We start from the raw sequence: 24,213 nt of genomic DNA, 5'->3' as shown, positions 1-24,213 counted from the left end.
GCCTGAGGAAGAAGGTGAGTGGGGACGGGGAGCTGCGGGCGTGTGACAAACGGGCGTGTGACAAACATGTGTGACAAACGGGCGTGCGTGTGACACGCGTGTGCAATGGTTTGTGAAAGGGTGAAGGCGTGCAGGAGTGGGACATGGGCTGTTCACGGTGGGGAGTGTGCAGGTGTACAGAGGTGTGTGTGTGCTGTGCATGCAGGTGTGTGCAGTTGTGTTCAGGTGTGCACAGGTGTGTGCATGCTCTGCGTGCTGTGTTCAGGTGTGTGCAGGTATGTTCAGCTGTGCTCAGCTGTGTGCGTGTCCCCTTCCCCCGTGGTGTGACCCCGCTGTCGCTGTCACAGCCATGGCCCCGCCGCTGCTGTTGGTGGCGTGCGCGGTGGTGGCGCTGCTGCCGCTGCGGCCCCGCGCGGCCCCGGCCCAGCCCTCGTACCCCGGGGACGACGCGCCCGTGGAGGAGCTGCTGCGCTTCTACAACGACCTGCAGCAGTACCTGAACGTCGTCACGCGCCCGCGGTGAGCAGGGCCCAGCTGCCCGTCCTGATGTGCTCCCTGTCACGACATACCCCCTATCGCGATGTGCTCCCCATCGCGACACATCCCCTATCATGACCTGCTCCCCGTCACGACACACCCCCTATCGCAATGTGCTCCCCATCATGACACACCCCCTATCGTGATGTGCTCCCTGTCCCAACACATCCCCTATCGTGATGTGCTCCTCATCCCAACGTGCTCCCACCATGGCGTGCTTCCCTGTCGCGACACCATCCCCACCTCAATGTGCTCCCTGTCGCGACACACCCCCTATCGCAACGTGCTCTGCATCATGACACTCTCCCTACCATGACGTGCTCCCCATCCCAGCATGTTCCCACCACAGTGTGCTTCCCTGTCGTGACACCATCCCCATCTCAATGTACTCCCTGTCAGGACACACTCCCTGTTGGGACACGCTCTCTGTCGTGACACACTCCCTGTCATGACACGCTCCCTGTCAGGACATGCTCCCCGTCACTCCCTGCTCCCTGTCGTGCCCCTCTCCCTGTCGGGATTTATCGATTCAGGGCAGCCCCAGCACGGTCAATGATGTGCTCTGACTCTGTGATTTCAGAGGGCTGAACAAACGCTTTATTAAGCTGGGTTATATCACACTAATACTATATCTAGGTTATATTACACTAGTGCCATACTAAAACTGTACTAAAGAGATACTCTACTCAAGAGATACTACAGACACAGTTTGACCCAACTGGCCAATCAATCCAAACAATCAGCAGAAACCAATTAACAAACTACTCTCATTAAACGATCTCCGTAACACATTCCGCGTGTGCCGCACCTGCCGGAGCAGCAAGTGAGATAAGAACTGTTTCCTCCTTTGAGCTCCTCCCTGCCTTCCCCAGGAGAAATCCTGGGAGAGAGAACAATGTCTCTGTCTGTCCAGAGAATGTGAAAGCCACAGGGACACGCTCCCCATGGTCTGTCACCGTCACCCGGTGCCACTGTCCCCTGACGTGTCCCCGTTGCAGGTATGGCAAGCGGGCAGGCGGGCGAGCGCTGGGCCAGGAGCCCCTGGGAGCCCCGGGCTGCTGAGCCCCAGGTGAGGGGCTGGGGGGTGGGAGGAGCCCCCCAAAACTCCCCATGGCTCCCCCCGGCCTCAGGGTCCCCACAGGGACAGCCCGGGGAAACAGGGGGGGCTCTGGGTGGGGGAATTCAGGGGGAGACCCTCAGAGTGTCAGGGTGGGGGATACGGGATCAGGGGGACCCTCAGGGTGTCAGGGTGGGGGATGTGGGACTGGGGGGTCTCAGGGGGGCCCTGAGGGTGTCAGGGTGGGGGATATGGGATTGGGAAGTCTCAGTGGGGAGGGGGACACGGCGTGACCCTCCTGTTTTGTTTCAGGAACGCTGCCGGGGCTGAATGGGTGAAGAAGCCCAGGGGGTGCAGCCCCCCAGCCCCTGCTGCACCCCCGGCCCCCCCAGAGCCAGCACCACGGGGCTGGGACAGACCCCCAGCAATAAAACCCCCCCTGCAGCCACCGCCTGTCTGCCTCTGCCTGCTGGGGACACTGGGGACACTGGCCGGGGGGAATGGGAGTACTGGGGACACTGGGGGTGTTATAGACACAGAGTGTGGGGACCGTGGGGATGCTGGGGACACAGGTGATGGTGGCTCTGGGGACACTGAGGCACTGAGGGTGTCAGGGACACCGAGTGGCTGTGCTGGGGACACTGGGGATGCTGTGACTGAGGACACTGGGGACACCGAGTGGCCGTGCTGGGGACACTGGGGGTGCTGGCATTGTGGGCACGCCTACGCGGCCGTGCCTGTCGCTGTCCCCGTCGCTGTCCCCGTGCGCTCGGTGCCAGTCGCGCGTGTCCCGCGATGCCGGCGGCCGCCCCCGCCTCGATCACGGGTGAGCGCGCGCGCCGGGCGGGGCTTGCACGCGCGCGCTCGCGGGCACGCGCGCGTGCAAACAAACACCCACCCCACCCCCCCCGTGCACGCGCGAGGGGGGACAGGGTCGTGGTGGGGGGGAGGAGAGGGAGCGCAGGGCGCGTGTGCGCGCCTCGGGCACGAGCGTGTGCAAGGTGTGTATGTGTGTGGGGCGGGGGGGGGTCGCTCCTGCGGGGCTGGGCTGTTGGGTGCGCGTTCCCGTTCGCGTGCGGGCGCGCGCGCGTTGCACGCGGCCCCTTTAAATCCGCGCTCCCGCCCCCCCCTCCCACCGCCCCCTTAAAGGGGCCGAGCCCCCGCCGTCCCCCTCCCCACGCCGCTGGGGGGGGGGTCCCACCCGCGAGCGGGGTGGGTGTGCAAGCACGGGCGTGCAAGCGCGGGTGAGCGGGCACGGGCACCGCGGGGAGCGCGCCCGTGGGTTTGCACGCGAGCGGGAGCGCGCGTGGGGAGGCGCGGGGGCGCGCGAGTGCGGGGGCGCGCGTGTCGGCGAGAGCGCGCTCACACGCGTGTGCGCCGTGCGTGTGCGCGGCGGTGTTGGGGTAGGGTGGGGTGGGAGGGGGGGGGGCGTGCGTGGGTGCGCACACGCGCGTGAGCGCGCTCAGGCGGTTTGCACGCGTGGACGCTCGCGTGCGTGTGCACACGCGGGGGATGCGCGGGCACGAGCCGTGCCCGCGCGTGTGAGCTCACGGCCGCTGCATCCATCAGCCCCCCCCTCCCCTTTTCCGCCCCCTCCCCGCCGCCGCGCGTGCAAAGCGGCCGGAGCGCGCCCGGTGCACGCGCGTGTGCAAGGCGGGGGGCGCGCGGGCCCGGCGCGGGTGGGGGCCCCACGCGGGGCCCGGGGGGGGTGCGGGGGGGGGCGGCGGTACCCGGATCTGGGGCGGGGGAGCCCGGCCCCGCAGCCATGAACCGCCCCGGCCCCGGGTCCCCGCCGCCCGCCCGCGCCCCCCCGGCTCCCCCAGGTACGGGGGGCTTGGAGGGGGCCGGGGGCGCTGCTGCCCCGCGGGGGGGTCCGAGCGCTCGGGGGGCGGCGCGGGGTGCGGATGCTGTGGGGGATGAGACAGGTGGGGGGAGATGGGGATGGGGGTTCGGGTGATGCTGTGACCCCCCCTCGATGGGGGGGGGCTGATGGATGCCCCCCCCTCCCCTTCCGCGCCCCCCCGGCTCCATCGCCATCGGCCCCCGCCATTGCAGCGCAGCCGCGCAGCCGCTCCCGCCCCCGCGGCCCCGGATGCGGCCCCCCCTCAATTGCATCGCCCCCCCCCCCCCCCCCATCTCATCGCACCCCCATTGCACCCCTCCCCCTTCCATTGCCCCCCCTTGCAGCCCCCCGCCCCCCCCTTACACCGTGCTCCGCGGGGTTTTGACTGCACGGCCACAATTTGGGGGGGTCCATCCCCTTGTCCCTCCGGCTGAACGAGGAGGGGACATTTCCGCACTGCCAGCGGACCCCGACACTGGTCCCCGTAACGGGGGGGTGCCTGTGACAGGAATGGGGGGACACGAGCACCCCCCCTGCACTTTCACCCACGGCGCTGCTCCTCCCCCCGTTCCGTGTCCCCCCCACCATGTCCACCGTGTGTGTGTCTGTCCCTCTGTGTCCCCCCCTCCGCGTCCCTCTGTGTCCCCCCAGCCATGCAGCAGGTCCTGGACAACCTGATGGGGCTCCCGGGGAGCCCGGGGGTGGCGGACCTCGACCTCATCTTCCTCCGCGGCATCATGGAGAGCCCCATTGTGCGCTCCCTGGCCAAGGTACGGCGGCGCGGGGGGCGCGGGGGGCGCGGATCCCCCCCTCGGCACCCCCGGGACGTGCGGGAGTCCCCCCCGTGTGCGTGTGGTTCTGTGTGGGTCTGTGTGTCCCCTATTCCCTGCACACGGGGGTCCCTAATCCCCCTCAGCACCCCCAGATCCCCAATTCCCCTGGCCCTGGGGGTCCCTAATCCTCCCCAGCATCCCCAGATCCCCAATTCCCCTTGGCCTTTGGGGTCCCTAATCATCCTCAGCACCCCCAGATCCCCAATTCCCTCTGTCCCTGGGGGTCCCTAATCCCCCTCAGCATCCCCAGATCCCCAATTCCCTCTGGCCCTGGGGGTCCCTAACCCCCTCAGCATCCCCAGATCCCCAATTCCCTGCACCCAGGGATCCCAGATCCCCAATTCCCTCTGGCCCTGGGGGTCCGTAACAGCTCTGCTGTCCCTACCCCCTGAGCCCCTGGCTCCGGAATCCTCTCTGCCCCTCCGAGTGCCCCTGATCCCCCCCGAGGTCCCTGGGGACACCCTGTCCCACCGGCGGGGTCCCCGATCCCCTCAACAGCTGAAGATCCCCAATCCCCTCGGGGGGTCCCGAACCCCCCCGGCTCTCGGGGCTCTCGGCCCTCACCCGCCCGTCCCCGGGGGTGTCCCCGCTGTCCCCAGGCTCACGAGCGGCTGGAGGAGCGCAAGCTGGAGGCGGTGCGCGGGGACAACCTGGCGCTGGTGCAGGAGATCCTGCGGGACATCGGGCGCCTGGCGCGGCCCGAGGCGCAGGGAGCGGCGGCGGAGCTGGCCCGGATCCTGCGGGAGCCGCACTTCCAGGTGCGTGCGACACCCGGGGACCCTCTGTCCCGCGCCACGAGGCGTGTGCCACACGCGTGGGACACAGGGGCTGACACCCCCGCGTGTCCCAGTCGCTGCTGGAGACCCACGACTCGGTGGCTGCCAAGAGCTACGATCCCCCCCCGAGCAGCCCCGGCCCCGAGGCCTCGCTGGGGTCGCAGCCGGTGCCCCCCGACGCCGTGCGCATGGTGGGCATCCGCAAGGCAGCCGGGGAGAACCTGGTGAGCCCGGCCGGGGGGCACCTTGGGGGGCAGGGGGTGCCGCAGGGGCGTCGGGAGGGGATGGTGGGGTGGTTTAGGGTGCTGGGAGTGTTGGGGTGATGGGGACATTGGCAGCATTATGGGGTACTGTGGGCGTTGTGGGGTGATGGGGCGTTTTGGGGTGCCGCGGGCATTGCGAGGCGCCGGGTGGATTTTTTTAGGGTGACTGGGAGCATTTTGGGGTGCTGGATGGGGAGAGTATTGGGGCGTTGCAGGGGGGTGAGGGCATTGGTAGAATTATGGGGCGCTGGGGTGTTTTAGGGTGCTGTGGGCATCGCGAGGCTTTTTAGGGCGGCTGGGAGCATTTTGGGGTGCTGGGGCCGTGGCGGGGTGTCCGCTGGGTGCCGGGCGGGTGTCACGGGTGTGTCACGGGTGTGTCCCCGGGCGCGGGGGCTGAGCGGGGCTGTCCCCTCAGGGGGTGACGTTCCGGGTGGAGCGGGGGGAGCTGGTGATCGCCCGCATCCTGCACGGGGGGATGGTGGCGCAGCAGGGGCTGCTGCACGTGGGGGACGTGATCCGCGAGGTGAACGGGCGCGAGGTGGGCAGCGACCCGCGGGCGCTGCAGGACAGCCTGCGCCACGCCAGCGGCAGCGTCGTGCTCAAGATCCTGCCCAGCTACCAGGAGCCACACCCGCCCCGCCAGGTACCGCCCTGCGTCCCACCTGCATCCCGCCTTCATCCCACCCGCATCCCACCCGCATCCCGCCTTCATCCCACCTGTATCCGCCCTGCATCCCGCGCCCGCATCCCACCTGTATCCCACCTCTATCCGCCCTGCATCCCACCCGCATCTCGCCTTCATCCCACCTGTATCCCGCCCGCATCCCACCCGCATCTCACCTGTGTCCCGCCTACATCCCGCCTACATCCTGCCCCACATCTCATCTGCATCCCGCCCCGCATCCCACCTGTATCTGCCCCGCATCCCACCCGCATCCTACCCGTATCCCACCTGTATCCCGCCTGCATCCCGCCTACATCCCGCCCCACATCTCATCTGCATCCCACCTGTATCTGCCCCGCATCCCGCCTGCATCCCCCCCCGCATCTCGCCTGCATCCACCCCGCATCCCGCCCCACATCCCGCCTGTATCCGCCCTGCATCCCACCCCTCATCTCACCTGTATCCCGCCTGCACCCCACCCCACATCTCTCCCCACATCCCACCTGTATCCCTCACCCACCACCCCACCCACAGCTCCCCCTGCTCTCTGTTCCCATCCTCTCTTTTCCCCCTGTCCGTGCCCCTGTGCTGGAGGGACCCCCGTGTCCCCCCCCGTGTCCCCCCGTGCCCCCTCTGCGGGCTCTGGTGGTCCCTGCCCTGTCCCTGTCCCAGCACAGGACCCGGGTGGCAAAGGGTGTCCTGTGCTGCCCCTCCCCGCCCCGTGCCAGCCACCCCCGTCTCCGAGGGACAAAGCAGCGCTGTCCCCACGCGGGCTGTCCCCGTGTCCCCGCGCTGTCCCCGCGCTGTCCCGCTGCCCCACGGCCGCGTGTCCCCGCACGTCCCCATGTGCGCCATCGCGGGCGCGGCGCTGGCGGCGCTGGGGACCCTGCTGTGCCTGTCGCTGGCGCTGGGGCTGTGCCTGGGGGTGGCCGTGGTGCTCGCGTGGGGCGCGGCGGCGGCGGCCGGAGCCCTGTGCGTGTGCGCGGGGGCCCTGCGGGCCTGGCTGCGGCGGGCACGGGGGGCACGGCCCGGCGTGGGCGGCTCCGGCGGGGCACACGCGCGTGGCTGAGCGTGACACGGGTGCGGAGGGTCCCCTTCCCCCCGCGCTGATGCCCCTGTCCCCAGGTGTTTGTCAAGTGTCACTTCGACTACGACCCGGCCACCGACAGCCTCATCCCCTGCAAGGAGGCCGGGCTCAAGTTCATGGCCGGGGACCTGCTGCAGATCGTCAACCAGGATGACCCCAACTGGTGGCAGGTCAGGGGGGCCCTGCAGGGGTGGCCTGGGGGGTGTGGTGGCACTTGGACCCCATCCTGGGCCACGGAGGGTGAGGAGGTTCTGGGGGTCCCTGCGGGCTTGGGGTGTACCTGGGAGAATTCCTGTAAACTGGGGGGGTCCCTGGAGCTCGGGGGGTGTCCTTGGAGCTGGGGGGGCTACTGGGGGATTGGGGGATCCCTGGAGCAGGGAAGGGAGGGTTCCTGTGTCGACTGGAAGGGATTTCCTGGAGCTCGGGACCCGTGTCCCTATCGGGATTTGGGGCTGAGGAGAATCCCTGGAAATGGGGAGGGTCCTTGTGGAACTTGGGGGGGGGGTCTCCGTGGGGCCGGGGGGTCCCCATGCGTGGCTCCGTGTCCCCAGGCGTGCCACGTGGAGGGCGGCAGCGCGGGGCTGGTGCCCAGCCAGCTGCTGGAGGAGAAGCGCAAGGCTTTCGTCAAGCGGGACGGGGAGGTGGCGCCCTCGGCAGGTACGGGGACAGCGGCCTGGCCGCGGCTTGGCGGGGCGGGGATGGAAGGGCCACCTCCCGAGGGGGAGCACGGCGGGTCCCCTGCGCCCTGTGACAATGTCCCCGTCGCCCCAGGCCCTGTCCCCATGGCACTGTCCCTGCGCAAGGTCCCAGCTCCCGTGCCCCTTGTCCCCGTGCCAGGGTGCTGTCCCCGTCCCTGTCCCCGTCCCTGTCCCCAGCTCAGCCATCCCCTTGCCCTGGCAGGGGCCCTGTGTGGCAGCCTCAGCGGGAAGAGGAAGAAGAGGATGATGTACCTGACGACGAAGAACGCCGGTGCGTGTCCCAGGGCGCTCCCCGGGGGCAGCGGTGGTGGCACCCGCTGGGACAGGGTGCCCTGGGGTCCCCAGGACGGGTGCCAGCCCTGTCCCTCGCCCAGAGTTCGACCGGCACGAGCTGCTGATCTACGAGGAGGTGGCGCGGATGCCGCCGTTCCGCCGGAAAACGCTGGTGCTGATCGGGGCTCAGGGCGTGGGGCGCCGCAGCCTCAAGAACAAACTGATCATGTCTGACCAGGCGCGCTACGGCACCACCATCCCCTGTGAGTGGCCCTGTCCCCCGGCGCCACCCCTGTCCCTGGAGAGTCCTGTGATCCATCATCGTCCCTGTCCTCTGTGCTCGTGCCTATCCCCGGAGCGTCACTGTCCCCAGAGCGCCCCTGTCCCCTGCCAGCATCCCTGTGCCCCATCATTGTCCCTGTCCCTGTGCTCATCCCTGTCCCCAGAGCGTCCCTGTCCCCTGCCAGCACCCCTGTGCCCCATCATTGTCCCTGTCCCCTCTGCTCGTCCCTGTCCCTGGAGCATTGCTGTCCCCTGTCACCACCCCTGTGCTCCATCATTGTCCCTGTCCCCTCTGCTCATCCCTGTCCCCAGAGCGTCCCTGTCCCCTGCCAGCACCCCTGTGCCCCATCATTGTCCCTGTCCCCTCTGCTCGTCCCTGTCCCTGGAGCATTGCTGTCCCCTGCCAGCACCCCTGTGCTCCATCATTGTCCCTGTCCCCTCTGCTCGTCCCTGTCCGTGGAGCATTGCTGTCCCCTGTCACCACCCCTGTGCCCCATCATTGTCCCTATGCCCTGTGTTCATCCTTGTCCATGCCAGCGTCCCTGTCGCTGCCAGCATCCCTGCCCCTGCCATCCTTGTCCCTGCCAGCATTCCTGTCCCCTGTGCTCATCCCTGTCCCCTGCCAGCAACCCTGTCTGTGCCAGGGTCCCTGTCCCTTGTGCTCATTCCTGTCCCTGTGCTCATCCCTGTCCCCTGTACTCATCCCTGTCTGTGCCAGGGTCCCTGTCCCCTGTGTTCATCCCCGTCCCCTGTGCTCATCCCCGTCCCCTGTGCTCATCCCTGTCCCCGCTCCGCTGCCACCCCTGTCCCTGTCACCGTCCCCGCCCGCATCCGCGTCCCGGTGGCGGTTCCCGGACGGGACCCCGGGGTGGGCGGTGTCACCGCGGTCCCCTCCCGGCAGACACGTCCCGGAAGCCGAAGGAGAGCGAGCGGGACGGGCAGGGCTATCGCTTCGTGTCGCGGGGCGAGATGGAGGCGGACATCAAGGCGGGCCGGTACCTGGAGCACGGCGAGTACGAGGGGAACCTCTACGGCACCAGGATCGACTCCATCCGCGCCGTGGTGGAGGCGGGCAAGATGTGCATCCTGGACGTGAACCCGCAGGTGGGGGACACGGCCAGGGGACGGCGACAGCCACAGCCGGGCCCCCCGGGCGCGGGGCTGAGCGCTGTCCCCACGGCCAGGCCGTGAAGGTGCTGAGGACGGCGGAGTTCGTGCCCTACGTGGTGTTCATCGAGGCGCCCGGGCCCGAGAGGCTGCGAGCCATGAACAGGGCGGCGCTGGAGAGCGGCGTGGCCACCAAACAGCTCACGGTGAGGGGAAACTGAGGCAGGTTTGGGGGCGGGAGGAGGGCACCAAACAGCTCACAGTGAGGGGAAACTGAGGCAGGTTTGGGGGCCGGGAGGAGGGCACCAAACAGCTCACGGTGAGGGGAAACTGAGGCAGCTCTGGGGGCGGGAGGAGGGCACCAAACAGCTCACGGTGAGGGGAAACTGAGGCAGGTTTGGGGGGCAGGAGGAGGACACACAGGTCGCAGTGGGTGTCCCCCATGATCCCAGAGGCTGGTGGGGAAACTGAGGCAGGTTTTGGGGGGTAGGAGGGCGCACAGCTCACAATGGGATTTCCTCACCATCCTGCGGGGTGATGGGGAAACTGAGGCAGCTCTGGGGGGCGGGAGGAGGACACAGTGAGTGTCCTCCACCATCTCTGGGGGTGATGGGGAAACTGAGGCAGGTTTTGTGGGGCAGGAGGGCACACAGCCCTTGATGGGATTTCCCCACCATCTTGGAGGGTGATGGGGAAACTGAGGCAGGTTTTGGGGGGCAGGAGGGCACACAGCCCTTGATGGGATTTCCCCACCATCCTGGAGGGTGATGGGGAAACTGAGGCAGGTTTTGTGGGGCAGGAGGGCACACAGCCCTTGATGGGATTTCCCCACCATCTCTGGGGGTGATGGGGAAACTGAGGCAGGTTTTGGGGGGCAGGAGGGCACACAGCCCTTGATGGGATTTCCCCACCATCTCTGGGGGTGATGGGGAAACTGAGGCAGGTTTTGGGGGGCAGGAGGGCACACAGCCCTTGATGGGATTTCCCCACCATCTCTGGGGGTGATGGGGAAACTGAGGCAGGTTTTGGGGGGCAGGAGGCGGACGCCCAGCGCACGGTGGAGGAGAGCAGCCGCATCCAGCGTGGTTATGGGCACTACTTCGACCTGAGCCTGACCAACGATGACCTGGAGCGCACCTTCGGGCGCCTGCGGGAGGCCATGGAGCACCTGCGCGTGCAGCCCCAGTGGGTCCCCGTCACCTGGGTCTATTAGGGACCCCCGAACCCCCCCTCAGCCCCCCAACCCACCCGGGGCTGTGTCTCATGATGAGCTCGCAGGGGGTGGGGGGGCTCTCTGCAGACCCCCCCCAGGCCCAGCCCGACCCCTGTGTCCCCCCACCAAATCTGGGGTGGGGCAGCCGTGGGGTCCCATGGGGGGCTCAGCCCCCCCACAGCTGAGTCACTGCCAGGACCTGGGGCCGCCCCCCGGGTTGGGGATGGGGGGTGTGGGGTTTGGGGGGGTGCGGGGTTTGGGGGGTCCCCTCCTTGTCCCCCAGGCCACAAAACCCCCTCGGGGACCCCACCTTACCAGGGTGGGGGTCCCTCACTGTCCCTCGTGTCCCCTGTCACCCCTTCCCAGGTAGCAATAACCCCGCGCGCTGTAATTAACCCTGAACTAACCCTTAACCGACCTTGTAATTAACCCTGTAATTAACCCAGTGGGGGGCTGTGGCTGGGGACTCGGTGCGGAGGGCCTGGGGTGGTGACACGGGGTGTCCCCAAGGGACAGGGACACGGGGGGTGCGGGCTGTGCCCCCGTGTCCCTCCTGCCCCGTGTCCCCCCGCTCCCTGCCGCCGTTTCTTCCTTTTTGGTACTTTGCTGTCAATTTTATTAAAGGAGACAAAAATGGGTTTGGCCCTTGTGGTGAACGCGAGGGGGGGTTGGGGGCTGGCGCCACGCGTGTCACCCGTGTCACCCGTGTCACCCGTGCCACCCGTGTCACCCGTGCCACCCGTGCCACCCGTGCCACCCTTGTCACCCGTGTCACCACTGCCGCCTCGCCCCCAGCCCCGTCCCACGTGGCTCTGATGGTTTTCTTTATCTGTAAATCACCATTTCCCACCAGTCTGGGGCTGGGGGGGCGCGGTGAGTGTGTCACACGCGTGTCGCCTTGCACACGCACGGGGCCCTTCCTTGGTGCTGCCGGGAGGGGTCAGCAGAGCTGCAGGCACCGGGGGGGGGGGCGGTGGGCGTGCAAGGGTGCGCGGGAGGCGTGCAAGGGAGTTTGCAGGGGCTGTGGGTGTGCGGAGAGGGTTTGGCTCCCTTGCACAAGCGTGGGTGTGCCCGTGTTCGTGCGTGCAGCACCCTGGGGTGACCTCGTGCACACGCGTGGGCACCTCCCAGGGGCTGCCATGGGGTGTCACAGGGTGCCATAACTTTGGGGTGTCACAGGGTGTCACAGGGTGCCATGGGGTGCCATAGCTTTGGGGTGTCACAGGATGTCACAGGGTGTCACAGGGTGCCATGGCCATGGGGTGACGTGTGGTGCCATAGGGTCCCAGAGGGTGCCATGGTCAGGGGTGCCCTGTCCGTGGGTGTTGTGCCCATGGGTGTCCTGTCCATGCAGTGCCCTGTCCGTGGGTGCTGTGCCCTGTCCGTGGGTGTCCTGTCCGTGGGTGCTGTGCCCTGTCCGTGGGTGTCCTGTCCCTGCAGTGCCCTGTCCATGCTGTGCCCTGTCCGTGGGTGTCCTGTCCGTGGGTGCTGTGCCCTGTCCATGGGTGCTGAGCCCTGTCCGTGGGTGCTGTGCCCTGTCCCTGCTGAGCCCTGTCCGTGGGTGCTGTGCCCTGTCCGTGGGTGCCCTGTCCATGGGTGCTGTGCCCTGTCCATGGGTGCTGTGCCCTGTCCGTGGGTGCTGTGCCCTGTCCATGCAGCGCCCTGTCCATGCTGTGCCCTGTCCATGGGTGCAGTGCCCTGTCCGTGGGTGCTGTGCCCTGTCCCTGCAGTGCTCTGTCCGTGGGTGCTGTGCCCTGTCCGTGGGTGCTGTGCCCTGTCCGTGGGTGCTGTGCCCTGTCCCTGCTGTGCCCTGTCCATGGGTGCTGTGCCCTGTCCGTGGGTGCCCTGTCCCTGCCGTGCCCTGTCCAGGAGCTCTGTGTCTTTAAGCAGCGCTGTCCCTAAAGCCGCTCTATTGGCCCAGCCCATAATCCCGTGTCCCTGAGCTGCCGTTCCTGTGAGGGCTGGGGCTGCACGCTCCGGGCTGGGGCTGTATCCGTGTCTGTTCTGTGTCTGTGCCTGTCCCTGCCGTGTCTGTGAGTGTCCGTGTGCGTCCCTGCGTGTCCCTGCCGTGTCCATGTGTCTGTGAGTGTCCGTGCCTGTCCCTGCCGTGTCTCTGAGTGTCTCTGAGTGTTCCTGCCGTGTCTGTGTGTGTCCCTGCGTGTCCCTGCCGTGTCCATACACAGCCACACGCAGTGACAGCCATGTGGCCCGTGCTGCTGCTGCTGCTGCTGCTGCCGGTGGCCCTGGCCATGCTGGCCCTGGCCCGGGTGGCCCATCGGCTGCTGGCCCCGTCCGGCAACCCCTTCTCAGGGCCACCCCTGGAGCCACCACGGCCCCTGGTGACCGACCAGCGCGCCCGGGACAGGGTCCTGAAGCAGGGTGAGTGGTGTCCCTGTGTCCCTGTGTCCGTGTGTCTGTGTGTCCGTGTGTCCCGTGCAGAGCTTGGTGTCCCCTGTTGGTCACTGTCACCGCTGTGTGTGTGTGCAGGGTTCAATGTCCCCTGTTGGACACTGTCACCGCTGTGTGTGTGTGCAGGGTTCAATGTCCCCTGTTGGTCACTGTCACCGCTGTGTGTGTGTGTGCAGAGCTCAGTGTCCCCTGTTGGTCACTGTCACTCCCGTGTGTGTGTGCAGAGCTCAGTGTCCCCTGTTGGTCACTGTCACCCCCGTGTGTGTGTGCAGAGCTCAGTGTCCCCTGTTTGTCACTGTCACCCCCGTGTGTGTGTGCAGGGTTCAGTGTCCCCTGTTTGTCACTGTCACCCCCGTGTGTGTGTGCAGGGTTCAGTGCCCGGCGTGTGCCAGACCCTCTGGACGCTGTGGTCATTGGCAGTGGCGTGGGGGGCCTGGCGGTGGCCGCCACCCTGGCCAAGGCAGGCAGGAGGGTTCTGGTGCTGGAGCAGCACGACCAGGCCGGGGGGTGCTGCCACACCTTCCAGCAGCACGGCGTGGAGTTCGACGTCGGTGAGGACCCCCCTGCCACCCCCTGTCACCTCCTGTCACCCCCTGTCACCTCCTGTCACCCTCATCACCTTCCATCACCCCCTGTCATCCCCTGTCCCTGCAGCTCCACTGTGAACCTGCTGCCAGCCCCAGTGTGTGCCGTGTCCCTGCCATGTCCCTGCCATGTCCCTGCCATGTCCCTGCCATGCCCATGCTGTGTCCCTGCTATGTCCCTGCCTTGTCCCTGCCCTGTCCCTTCTGTGTCCCTGCCCTGTCCCCGCCATGTCCCTGCCCTGTCCCTGCTCTATCCCTGCCATGTCCATGCCCTGCCCTGTCCCTTCTGTGTCCCTGCCCTGTCCCTGCCATGTCCCTGCCCTGTCCCTGCTCTATCCCTCTATCCCTGCCATGTCCATGCCCTGCCCTGTCCCTTCTGTGTCCCTTCTGTGTCCCTGCCCTGCCCAGATCCCACCCCAGCCCCTCAGTGCCACACCAAAGCCAACCCTGCCCTCCAGTGCCGCTCCCTCTGCGTGTCCACGTGCTGTCCCCTCTGTCCCCCAGCGTGTCCCCTGTCCCCACACCTCAGGCATCCACTACGTGGGGCAACTGCACGAGGGGAGCCTCCTGCGGGTGGCCCTGGACCAGGTGACAGACGGGCAGCTCTGCTGGCACCGCCTGCCCGACCCCTACGACGAGGTGACCCTGGGGGCCCGGCGCTACCTGCTGCGCTCGGGCAAGGTGGCCTTTGTCACCGCGCTGGAGGAGCAGTTCCCCGATGAGAAGGAGGCCATCAGGGAGTTCATGAAGCTCTCCAAGGTGTGCCCTGGGGTCACCTCCCCACGTCCCCAAGGAGGGCCCAGCTTGGGGTGGTGGCACCAGTGGGGACATGGGGGTGCTTGTGGTGGGAAAGGGGCTGTGGGAACAGTGGGGACACAAGTGACAATGGTGGTGGGGACATGGGTGATGGGTGTGGTGGGAATGGTGGGGACAAAAGCAGCAGCCACAGAGGGGACACGGGTGATGAGCATGGTGGGGACAAGTTCTGGTGATAATGAGCACATGGATGTTGGGGGACAGCTGCTGGGCCACGGGTGGCCCTGGGGCCACAGCAGTGACAGTCCTGAGGACGCGGTGGTGGCCGGGCAGGGCAGTGCTGCTGGTGTCACGCAGGTGGCCGCACTCAGCTGTGGGCGGTGGTGGTGGCACTGTGGCTTCCCCACACTGCGGTGGCACGGTGGCTGTCCCCGGGTGCTGTGGGTGGTGGCGGTGGCACGGTGGCTGTCCCCACACTGTGGTGGCACAGTGGCTGTCCCGCAGGTGGCCTCACGGCACGCGGCGCTGCTGGCCCTGCTGAAGCTGTCCCCACGCTGGCTCGTCACAGTCCTGCTGCGCTCGGGGCTCCTGCCCCGCCTGTCCCCCGTGTTCCGCATGGCCGCCACCAGCCACAGCCAGGCCGCCGCCCGCCTCACCTCCAACCCCGACCTGCGCGCCCTCTTCGGATACCTCTTCTACGGTCAGGGGCCGTCGCGACAGGGAGGGGCTGTCGCGACAGGGAGGGCGCCAGGTGGAGGAGGAGGGCGGTACTGCAGTGGCGGGGATTGTGTCACGACAGGGGGTGGCACCATCACGATATGGGCAATGCTGTGTTGGGATGGGGGCGGCGGGAAGAGCAGTGTCGCGATACAGGAGGGCCAAGTGACGCTGCGGGAGGGCCGTGTCGTGATAGTGGGAGGATGTGTCACGGTATGGGATGGCACCGTGGTGCCAGGGGAGGGCCGTGTCGCAATGAGGGAGGGCGATATCGCGGCGAGGAGCACCTTGTCACGACACAGGAGGGCCGTCGCGCCCTGCGGCGGGGTCCAGCCGTGCCCGTGTCCCCTGTGTCACCGCAGGCACGGCCCCGCGGGACTCGAGCTTCATGGTGAACGCGCTGATGGTTCACCACTACCAGCGCGGGGCCTGGTACCCACGGGGGGGGGCCAGCGAGGTCGCCTTCCACGCCGTGCCCGTCATCGAGCGCGCGGGGGGGGCCGTGCTCGTGCGCGCCCCCGTCACGCGCGTCCTCGTCAGCGCCGACGGCACCGCCCTGGGTGAGCGCCGGGACCCCCCGAGGGACGGGGACGTGGTGGTGGCGCCCCACGAGGGACGGGGAGGTGGTGGTGGCGCCCCACGAGGGACAGGGAGGCGGTGGTGACGCCCCACGAGGGATGGGGAGGCGGTGGTGGCGCCCCACGAGGGACGGGGAGGCGGTGGTGGCGCCCCACGTGTCCCCTGACCCCGCCGCGGTCCCCAGGGGTGGCGGTGCGGGCGGGACCCGGTGAGGAGGAGCTGGAGATCCGCGCCCCCTTGGTCATCTCCGATGCCGGGGTCTTCAACACCTTCGGGAAGCTGCTGCCGCCCCACGTCCGCAGCCACCCCGGTAATGTGGCGCTCGTGTCCCCGCTCACGTCCTCAGTGTCACCAGCATCCCCGGTGTCCCCAGCATGCCCAGATCTCATCGTTCCTGGCACCCCCGTGTTCCTGCTCGGGCAGGGTCAGGTGCCACCTCCGTGTCCCTGCTCAGGTGCCACCCCCATGTCCCCTACACACGCAGGCTCAGGTGCCAGCCCCATGTCCCTGCCCAGGCTCAGGTGCCACCCCCAGGGTCAGATGCCACCCCCATGTCCCTGCCCATGCAGGGTCAGGTGCCACCACCATGTCCCTGCCCAGGCTCAGGTGCCACCGTCAGGTCCCTGCCCGGGCTCAGGTGCCACCCCCGTGTCCCTGCCCGGGCTCAGGTGCCACCCCGATGTCCCCGCAGGTGTGCGCTCCCTCCTGGCCATGCTGCGGCCGGGCATGGGCTCCTTCCTGGTGTTCGTGGGGCTGCGGGGCAGCGCGGCCGAGCTGCACCTGCCCCCCACCAACTTCTGGATCTACCCCCACAACGACCTGGATGCCATGTGAGGGGTCCGGCACCGCGAGGGGGTGAGCACGGGGGGCACCATGGGGGGCACGGGGACATCCCAGCCCTGTGTTCCCGCAGGATGACCCGGTACGCCGCCCTGAGCCGCGACGAGGTCCCCGAGAACCTGGCCATGATGTTCATCACCTTCCCCGCCGCCAAGGACCCCACGTACGAGCAGCGGCACCCAGGTACCCTCGGGGTGGGGCTCCGCGACCCCCCAGCTCCCCTCGGCGGGCTCGGAGGCTCCTCAATCCCCTCGGCACGGGGTGGGCGCCGCCGCCGCCGCTCGCCGGGGATGTCACCGGCTGTCCCCGCCCCGCAGGCAGGTCCTGCATGACCATCCTGACCATGGCACGCTACGAGTGGTTCGAGGAGTGGGCCGGGAGCCGCCCCCGCCACCGCGGCCCCGAATACCAGCGCTACAAGATGGACATCGCCCAGCGGCTGCTGGACAGGGCCCTGCTCCGCTTCCCGCACCTGCGGGACAAGGTGGGGGTGTCCCACAGGGCCGGAGTGCCCGGCCGTGCCCTCTGGTGCCCCCTGGCACGCCGTGACAGCCTCGTCCTGCCCAGGTGGAGTTCGTGGAGGCGGCGACGCCGCTGAGCAACCAGCACTACCTGGGGGCGGCGCGGGGGGAGATGTACGGCACCGAGCACGACCTGCGCCGCTTCAGCCCCGCCGCCCTGGCCGCCCTGAGACCCGACACGCCCGTCAGGAACCTCTACCTGACAGGTGAGGGGCTGTCCCCATGTCCTGTCCTGCTGTCCCCGTGTCCAGCTCCGCGCTCTGGCTGGTGTCCCCAGCGTGTCCCTGCGGGTGATGGTGGCCACGTCCCCCGTGGTGGTGGTGGCGGCTCTGTCCCGCCCCGGGGGTGGCCCTGTCCCACGGTGGGTGGCTGTCCTCAGGGCAGGACGTGTTCTCCTGCGGGCTGGCGGGGGCCGTGCACGGGGGGCTGCTCTGCGCCTCGGCCGTCCTGGGCCGCCTGCTCTACCTGGACCTGCTGCTCCTCAAGAGGAAAATCAAGCGGCGCCAGGGCCGCCACACGGCCTGAGGGGACAGCGGGGACAGCTGGCCTCGGGGACAGCTGGGCTCGGGCTGGGAGTGGCTCCCGGCTCAATAAAGCCCATGTCCCAGCGGCCAGGAGCTGTCTTTGGGGAGGGGATGGGGATGGGGCTGGGAGAGGGACGGGAAAGGGACTGGAATAGGGATGGGGACAGGGATGGGATGGGATGGGATGGGATGGGATGGGATGGGATGGGATGGGATGGGATGGGATGGGATGGGATGGGATGGGATGGGATGGGATGGGATGGGATGGGATGGGATGGGATGGAGAGAGGGTTGGGATGGGGATGGAGATGGGATAGGGATGGGTTGGGGATGGGCACAGGGAGCACCCACAGCTGGGGGTGAATGGGGGGTGCAGAACCCCCTTAAACTCCCCGCCCTTCTCCCTTTGCACTCCCCGAGCTTCCCCAGCCCTGCCCTCCCCCCAGCAGAGTCTGGAATTCTTTACACTTTAAATATAATAAATAGGGGAATCCTCAGTGGGATGGCTCGGGGAAACGGGGCCATCCGGGTGGTCTTGAGGGGCCCGTGTCCCCCTGAGTGACGGGGAGGTTGTCACCAGCTGTCCTTGGAGGTCACCTCTAGGTCCGGGCGCTGAAGGGGGGCTGAGCTGTGGGGTTGTGGCCACATTGGGGGCACGGCCCCTCAGGCAGGGGGTACAGGAAGGGCTTGGCTGTCACCTGAGGGCGAGGAGTGTCAGTGTGGGGGGATATGTGACACTCAAGGGGTTCCCCAGGGAAAGAGGGTGTCCCCTTTTGTGGGCAAGGCAGCCCAGCACCCAGCACCCCATGCCCGAGCACCCCACATCCCACAATCACCCCACACCCCCCATCCCATCACCCCACAGCCTCCCCGGCCCCATTCCGGGCTCAGGGCGGGACCCACCTCGCTGTAGGGCGGGGGCTCCAGCCCCGCGGGGATGGCGGCGCTGGGCAGGCTGGGCAGGGTGGGCATCGGGGACAGCGGGGGGGACACGGGGCCCTGGGGGTCTCCGTAGGGCGGGGAGGGAGGGGGGCCCTGCGGGCTCCTGTAGGCGGGGGGGGGCACGGGCTCCTGGCAGAGCTTGCGGAGGATGTGGAAGATGAGGAGGAGGACGGTGATGGCTACGAAGGTGATGGCGATGATGAAGATCATGGCCCTGGGGACACCGAGAGGTGCGTGCTGGGGGCTGGTATGTGTGTCCCCCCCCTCCAGCTCCCAGGGTCTCTCCATGTCCCCATCTCCCCCTCCCCGTCCCCAGGGACCCCTCCCGGACACGGTCCCTCGCCAACGAACCGAACCCGGTGTCCCCCGGCGCCGCCGCGTCCCCTCGGTGCCAGCGCCGCCCTCTGGACCGGCGCCACCGCAGGGCCCGCGCCCAGCGTCCCAACCCGCGCCCTTTGCACCCTCCCTGCCCCACTGCGCACCTTGCCCTGGGTGGGGGGCCCTCGGGCCACCCCGCCGTGGGGCACTTTGGGGTGATTTGCGCCACTTTGGGGCTTTTTGAAGGGTGGGACCGTGCCAAGGGGGGCTGGCGCCTTGCTGAGGGGGCTGTCCCCAAAATGGGGCGATGAGGGGTGGCCCGTGGCACAGGGCGTGCTCGGGGTGGCACAGGGGCTGCTCGGGGTGGCACAGGGCGTGCTCGGGGTGGCACAGGGCGCGCTCGGGGTGGCACAGGGGGTGCTCGGGGTGGCACAGGGGACCGCTGGCCCTGGCGGGAGCCGTGCCCGGGCCGAGGGGAGGGCGAGGAGCCAGCGGCGAGGCCGAAGGAGCGGGATCCCCCCGCGGGTGTGAAGAGCCGCCGGCTCAGCGCCGTAAGCTCCTAAATCCCATCAGCGCCTGAGCCCCGCGCCGGCGCCAGCGGGGGGTGAGCGGGGGGCGGTCCGGGGGTGATCCGGGGGTGATCCGGGGGTGATCCGGGGGGAGAGCCGGTGGGTGATCCGGGGGCGATCTGGGGAATGGACCGGGGGTGATCCAGGGGCGATCTGGGGGTGATTCGGGGGTGATCCAGGGAATGAACCAGGGGTAATTCGGGGGTGATCCGGGGGTGATTTAGGGGTGATCCGGGGGCGATCCGGGCAATCAACCAGGGGTGATCCAGGGGCGATCTGGGGGTGATCCGGGGGTGATCCAGGGAATGAACCAGGGGTGATTCAGGGGTGATCTGGGGGTGGTCCGGGGGTGATTCAGGGGTGATCCGGAGGTGCCCCCAGCCCCACGGCAGCCGGTGACAAAGCAGGTGAGCGGCCCAAGAGCAGATGAGGAGGCGGTGGCAGAGGGGACAAGGCTGGTGGGGAGGTTGGGGAGGGGGAGTTGGAGCCGCGGAGGGTTGGAGGGATCGGCCTGTGGGATGCCCTAAGCAGGATCATCCCCCTAAGGGGTTTAGGGCTGCCCGGGGCACCGGGGCTTGGCCGCGTGGGTCAGGCAGCTCTAGCCGCGTAATTGGCTCAAGGGCTTAGCGGGGGATTTGTCACCACATGTCCTCCCGTGCCCTGGTGGGGACCCCCCAAAATCGGCCTCCCGATGCCGCAGACCCCCCTTAACCAGGGGAGTCCCCCCTCAGTCGTGGCTGAAGTGATTTTGCCGGGTCTCTGCTGCCGGACACGGGGATCCTTCACCCCCCAGGGCCGGGCGCTGCCCCCTGAGCCCAGCCCAGGGTGCTGGGTGGGTGTCCCCTCGTGTCCCTCGCGTCCCCCAGGGCATGAGAGGGTGCCCGGGGCTCCCTTCGGGCTCCTCATTCCACATCAGCAGCGGGGAATGAAATCCCAGCTGGAGGCAGAGACATCGGTGATGCCAGGTGGGTGCTGGAACGGGAACGGAGGGTGCGGTGCACACACCTGGGCACACCCACCTGGGCACACCCACCTGGGCACACACACACGGGCACACACACACACGGGCACACACACACACGGGCACACACCCACCCGGGCACGCACACACGGGCACACACACCTGGGCACACCCACCTGGGCACACCCACCCGGGCACACACACGGGCACACACACCCGGGCACACCCACCTGGGCACACACACACGGGCACACACACACGGGCACACACACACGGGCACGCACGCTCACCATCCCCTGGCACACGCACCCTGTGCCTGCAGGGACGCCTGTGCCAACCCCGCTCCCGGCTGCCAAGGCTGCCACGGTGCCACCAGCCCGGGCGCAGGGACCAGCGCCATCCCCAGCCGTGTCCCCAGGTGACCCCGGCTCGCCGCTCTCGCCTTTCCCGGGAGGGGACCCGCGGCACAGCCGGGCACCGCTGCCACCCGGGCACGGCCACCGCGGGGTGGCACCGCCGCTGTCACCGCGGAATCCTCGCCGCGCTCCGAGGCAGGGAGGACCCGGGCCCCGCTCCCCGCCCGCTCCGGGCCGCCTCGGAGGTTGCGTAACCCGCGGGGACGGGGCCCCCCAAAAACCGTGAGAACCGGCGGTGGCTGAGGCGGGCCCGGGGCTCCGCAGGCGCTCCCGGTGTGCCTCAGTTTCCCCGGGAGAGCGGGGGCCGGGATGCCCCGTGCGGAGGGAGGCGCCCGGCCGCGCGTCCCTGTCCCTGAGGGTGCGCGCACACGCGCTGCGCTCCTGCCCTGTGCACACGCGTGTGCAAGCGTGTCCGAGTGTGCGCGACCGAGATCCCCACACGGACCCCGCCGCAGCTCCTCGGTCCCCGCCATGCCGCCGAGAGGACCCCATGTGTCCCCCTGTCCCCATCCGGGCCACCGTCCCCCAGCCCCCTCCCCGCCCCCGCCTGGCCCCGTGCCCCCCTTCCCCACCGCGGCCCCTCTCCCCTCCCTCGGCCCAGCCTTTTCCCTTCCAGATCCCTGTTTGAAGCTATTTTTTCCACAGCTCCTGCCAAGAGCCGCTAATGAGAAACAAACGGGCTCCTCGGCCGCGGCTGCTCCCGGCCCACACACCTCCGGCCGGGGGACCGGCCCTGCGCCTCCCGGTGCCCTCCTGGCAGCGGCCCTGGGCACCTGCATCCTGCCCACCTGGCACCGGCACCGGGCACCTGCATCCTGCCCACCTGGCACCGCCATCCTCGCCATCAGCACCGGCCCTGGGCACCTCCACCCTCCCTGCCCGGCGCCATCCCTGGGCATCTCCATCCACCCACATGCCACCATCGCTGGGTGTCTCTGTCCCCCCATGTGCCACCATCCATGGTGGCATCTCCACCCCCCCCACCCAGCACAATTTCTGGGCATCTCCATCTTCCCAGGGAACCTCTGTCCTGCACACGTCACCATCCCTGAGCATCTTATCTGTCCCCATCTGTCACCATCCCGAGGTGTCACCAACTTCTCCATCCAGCACCATCCCTGAGCATCTCCATCCTGCCCACCCAGCATCACCCATGGGCATCTCTGTGCTGTCCATGTGCCACCGTCCCTGGGCATCTCTGTGCTGTCCATGTGCCACCGTCCCTGGGCATCTCTGTGCCACCCAGGTGCCACCGTCCCTGGGCATCTCTGTGCCACCCAGGTGCCACCATCCCTGGGCACTTCATCCTCTTCTCTTGTCACCATCCCAGGGCACCTCATCCTCTTCTCTTGTCACCATCCCTGGGCATTTCCATCCCGCCACCGCCCCTGGTGTCTCTGCCCCTCTGCAGGGCAGGGCTGGCCCGAGGCCAGGTGCCACCACGCTCGGAGCACCTCGGTGTCCCCTCTGCCCGCGTGTCCCGTGCCTGTGCCCGGGCCGGGTGCCAGGGAGGTGCCGGGGCCGGGGAGGAGCGAGGTGCGAGGGAGTCCCGAGCTGTCCCCCCCGGCGGCTCCCCCGCTCCCCGCCCGGCCCAGGGGCCGCAGCCAAGCCCGTGCTGTTCCACTTGGCCCCGGGCCGGCCCCGCTTATCGGCCGCTCACATTTTCCACTGAGCCGTGTTTGTGTTTGAGCAGCGCCGGCAGCGGGGAGGGACCCCACGAGCCCACGGCGGGGAGGGGGAATGGTTGCAAGGAGGAGGGGATGGGAGGGGGATTCCGGCCCGGGAGGGTTGGGAGCAGCACCCAGGGGTGGGAGCAGGGATCAGGGTGAGCTCAGCGCCGGGAAAGGGAGCAGGATCAGGGATGGGGACATCAGCCGGGCTTGGAGGGACAGCGGGGCTGCGGGAGCAGCATCTGGGGCCGGGAGCGGTACCTGGGGATGGCAGCGACGCCCAGGGATGGGAGCGGCATCCCCCAGGGATGGAAATGCCGGGGACACAGCGCCGGCACTGCCCGAACCGAACATTCTCTCCTCCCACCCTTGAGGCTCCCGGGCCAGCGACGCCCGCGCCAGGAGACGCCCCCTCCTCACGCTCAGGCTGTGGGGAGCGAACCCCCCCTGTCTGGGGCTGCCCGGGTTCCTCGAGCGAGCGCGGCCGGGCCAGGCCGTGCCGAGGGACGTCACGGGCCGGATCCTCGCCTGCTTCCTCGAAGGAGCCGCCGCTGCCGCTGCCAGGGTGACGCTGGCGGCTCGGGGCTGAGCCGCTTTCTCTCCTCCGCCCCGGCATCCCTCCGGCATCCCTCCGGCCGGGCCCGGCCCCGCCAGCGCCGGCGGCTTCCTGCGGAGGCGGAGGAATTTGGCTCCGGGCCGCGGGGCTGGAGCCGGACACCGCCGGCAGCGCGGCCACCGGCACCGGCCGAGGCACAGCCCGGGATCCACGGGGAACGGCACCGGAACGGGCTCGGGGTGCGGCCGCGGCCATGGCGGCATCGCCTGGGGTCGGGGGTGGGCCCGGGGGGATGTCCCGGAGAGGACACGCGTGACCCAGGCGGGTGGCGGCACACGCAGGGGATGCACACACCTGGCACAGGGGTTACACACACCTGGCACACCTTGGCACACAGGGGATGCACACACCTGGCACACCTTGGCACACACAGGGGATGCACACACCTGGCACAGGGGTTACACACACCTGGCACAGCTTGGCACACAGGGGATGCACACACCTGGCACACCTTGGCACACACGGGGGTTACACACACCTGGCACAGGGGTTACACACACCTGGCACACCTTGGCACACACAGGGGATGCACACACCTGGCACACTCTGCACACCTCTGGCACACCTTGGCACACACAGGGGTTACACACACCTGGCACACCTTGGCACACGCAGGGGATGCACACACGTGGCACACTCTGCACGCCCCTGGCACACCTTGGCACACACGGGGGATGCACACACAGGGATGCACGCCCCTGGCACACCTTGGCACACACAGGAGATGCACACACGGGGGTTACACACACCTGGCACACCTTGGCACACACAGGGCATGCACACACCCGAGCTCATGTGGGGATGGAGAAGGGATGGGGGGAGAAATAAATAAAAAGAATGTAAAGTGGTCAGACTGGATGATGGATGGACGGATGGACGGACGGACGGATGGATGGTTGTATGAGGGAAGGGACAGACAGGCAGCTGGCACAAGGGACAGCACCACAGCGTGGCACCATCAGTCCCTAAAAGCCCCCCTTGGGTTCCCCACGCCCCCCGTTATCCCCCAAAGCCCCGAGGAGCAGCACTGCCCCCCTGCCCCCCTGAGGGTGAGCCCGTGGCTGCCACAGGTGCCACCGGTGTCCCACAGCCCTCGGGGGTGGCACCAGCGTGTCCCCACAGCACAGCCCTGTGTGCCCAGGCCTCTCGGTGCCCACG

General features: G+C 68.6%; 4 protein-coding genes across 7 annotated transcripts; all 4 read left to right on the top strand.

The window, feature by feature from the left end:
* The first annotated feature begins 3 nt into the window (after nt 1-3).
* On the top strand, nt 4-1,599 carry LOC143695773 (pancreatic polypeptide-like). Its single transcript, XM_077190914.1, has 3 exons — nt 4-14; nt 348-519; nt 1,536-1,599. Exons 2-3 carry the CDS (start codon nt 350-352, stop codon nt 1,597-1,599), a joined length of 234 nt encoding a protein of 77 aa, XP_077047029.1. The 5' UTR covers nt 4-14; nt 348-349.
* Nucleotides 1,600-2,294: 695 nt separating this feature from the next.
* MPP2 (MAGUK p55 scaffold protein 2) lies at nt 2,295-11,271 on the top strand. Of its 4 annotated transcripts, none has more exons than XM_077190909.1 (12): nt 2,295-2,420; nt 4,089-4,207; nt 4,870-5,028; nt 5,121-5,270; nt 5,725-5,952; nt 7,099-7,230; nt 7,612-7,717; nt 7,961-8,029; nt 8,133-8,294; nt 9,215-9,417; nt 9,498-9,626; nt 10,457-11,271. In XM_077190909.1, exons 1-12 carry the CDS (start codon nt 2,390-2,392, stop codon nt 10,631-10,633), a joined length of 1,665 nt encoding a protein of 554 aa, XP_077047024.1. In that variant the 5' UTR covers nt 2,295-2,389; the 3' UTR covers nt 10,634-11,271. The 4 variants fall into 4 exon arrangements, with proteins under 4 accessions (XP_077047024.1, XP_077047026.1, XP_077047025.1 ...); XM_077190911.1 differs by lacking the exon at nt 2,295-2,420 and adding an exon at nt 2,689-2,838; XM_077190910.1 differs by lacking the exon at nt 2,295-2,420 and adding an exon at nt 3,210-3,417 and having other exon boundaries at nt 5,121-5,237.
* A 1,450-nt stretch (nt 11,272-12,721) lies between these two features.
* Nucleotides 12,722-17,655, top strand: LOC129130838 (all-trans-retinol 13,14-reductase-like). Its single transcript, XM_054649419.2, has 11 exons — nt 12,722-13,012; nt 13,411-13,593; nt 14,156-14,385; nt 14,887-15,082; nt 15,462-15,659; nt 15,863-15,988; nt 16,370-16,508; nt 16,592-16,701; nt 16,836-17,002; nt 17,086-17,245; nt 17,419-17,655. Exons 1-11 carry the CDS (start codon nt 12,835-12,837, stop codon nt 17,562-17,564), a joined length of 1,833 nt encoding a protein of 610 aa, XP_054505394.2. The 5' UTR covers nt 12,722-12,834; the 3' UTR covers nt 17,565-17,655.
* A 2,230-nt stretch (nt 17,656-19,885) lies between these two features.
* LOC143695742 (uncharacterized) lies at nt 19,886-23,646 on the top strand. Its single transcript, XM_077190819.1, has 2 exons — nt 19,886-21,945; nt 22,016-23,646. Exon 1 carries the CDS (start codon nt 20,084-20,086, stop codon nt 20,993-20,995), a length of 912 nt encoding a protein of 303 aa, XP_077046934.1. The 5' UTR covers nt 19,886-20,083; the 3' UTR covers nt 20,996-21,945; nt 22,016-23,646.
* Nucleotides 23,647-24,213: the final 567 nt, after the last annotated feature.

This window comes from Agelaius phoeniceus, chromosome 26, assembly GCF_051311805.1.
Source record: "Agelaius phoeniceus isolate bAgePho1 chromosome 26, bAgePho1.hap1, whole genome shotgun sequence".
Taxonomy (NCBI): Eukaryota; Metazoa; Chordata; class Aves; order Passeriformes; family Icteridae; genus Agelaius; species Agelaius phoeniceus.
Note: the sequence above shows the minus strand (reverse complement) of the source record. Positions and strands in the feature narration are given on the sequence as shown.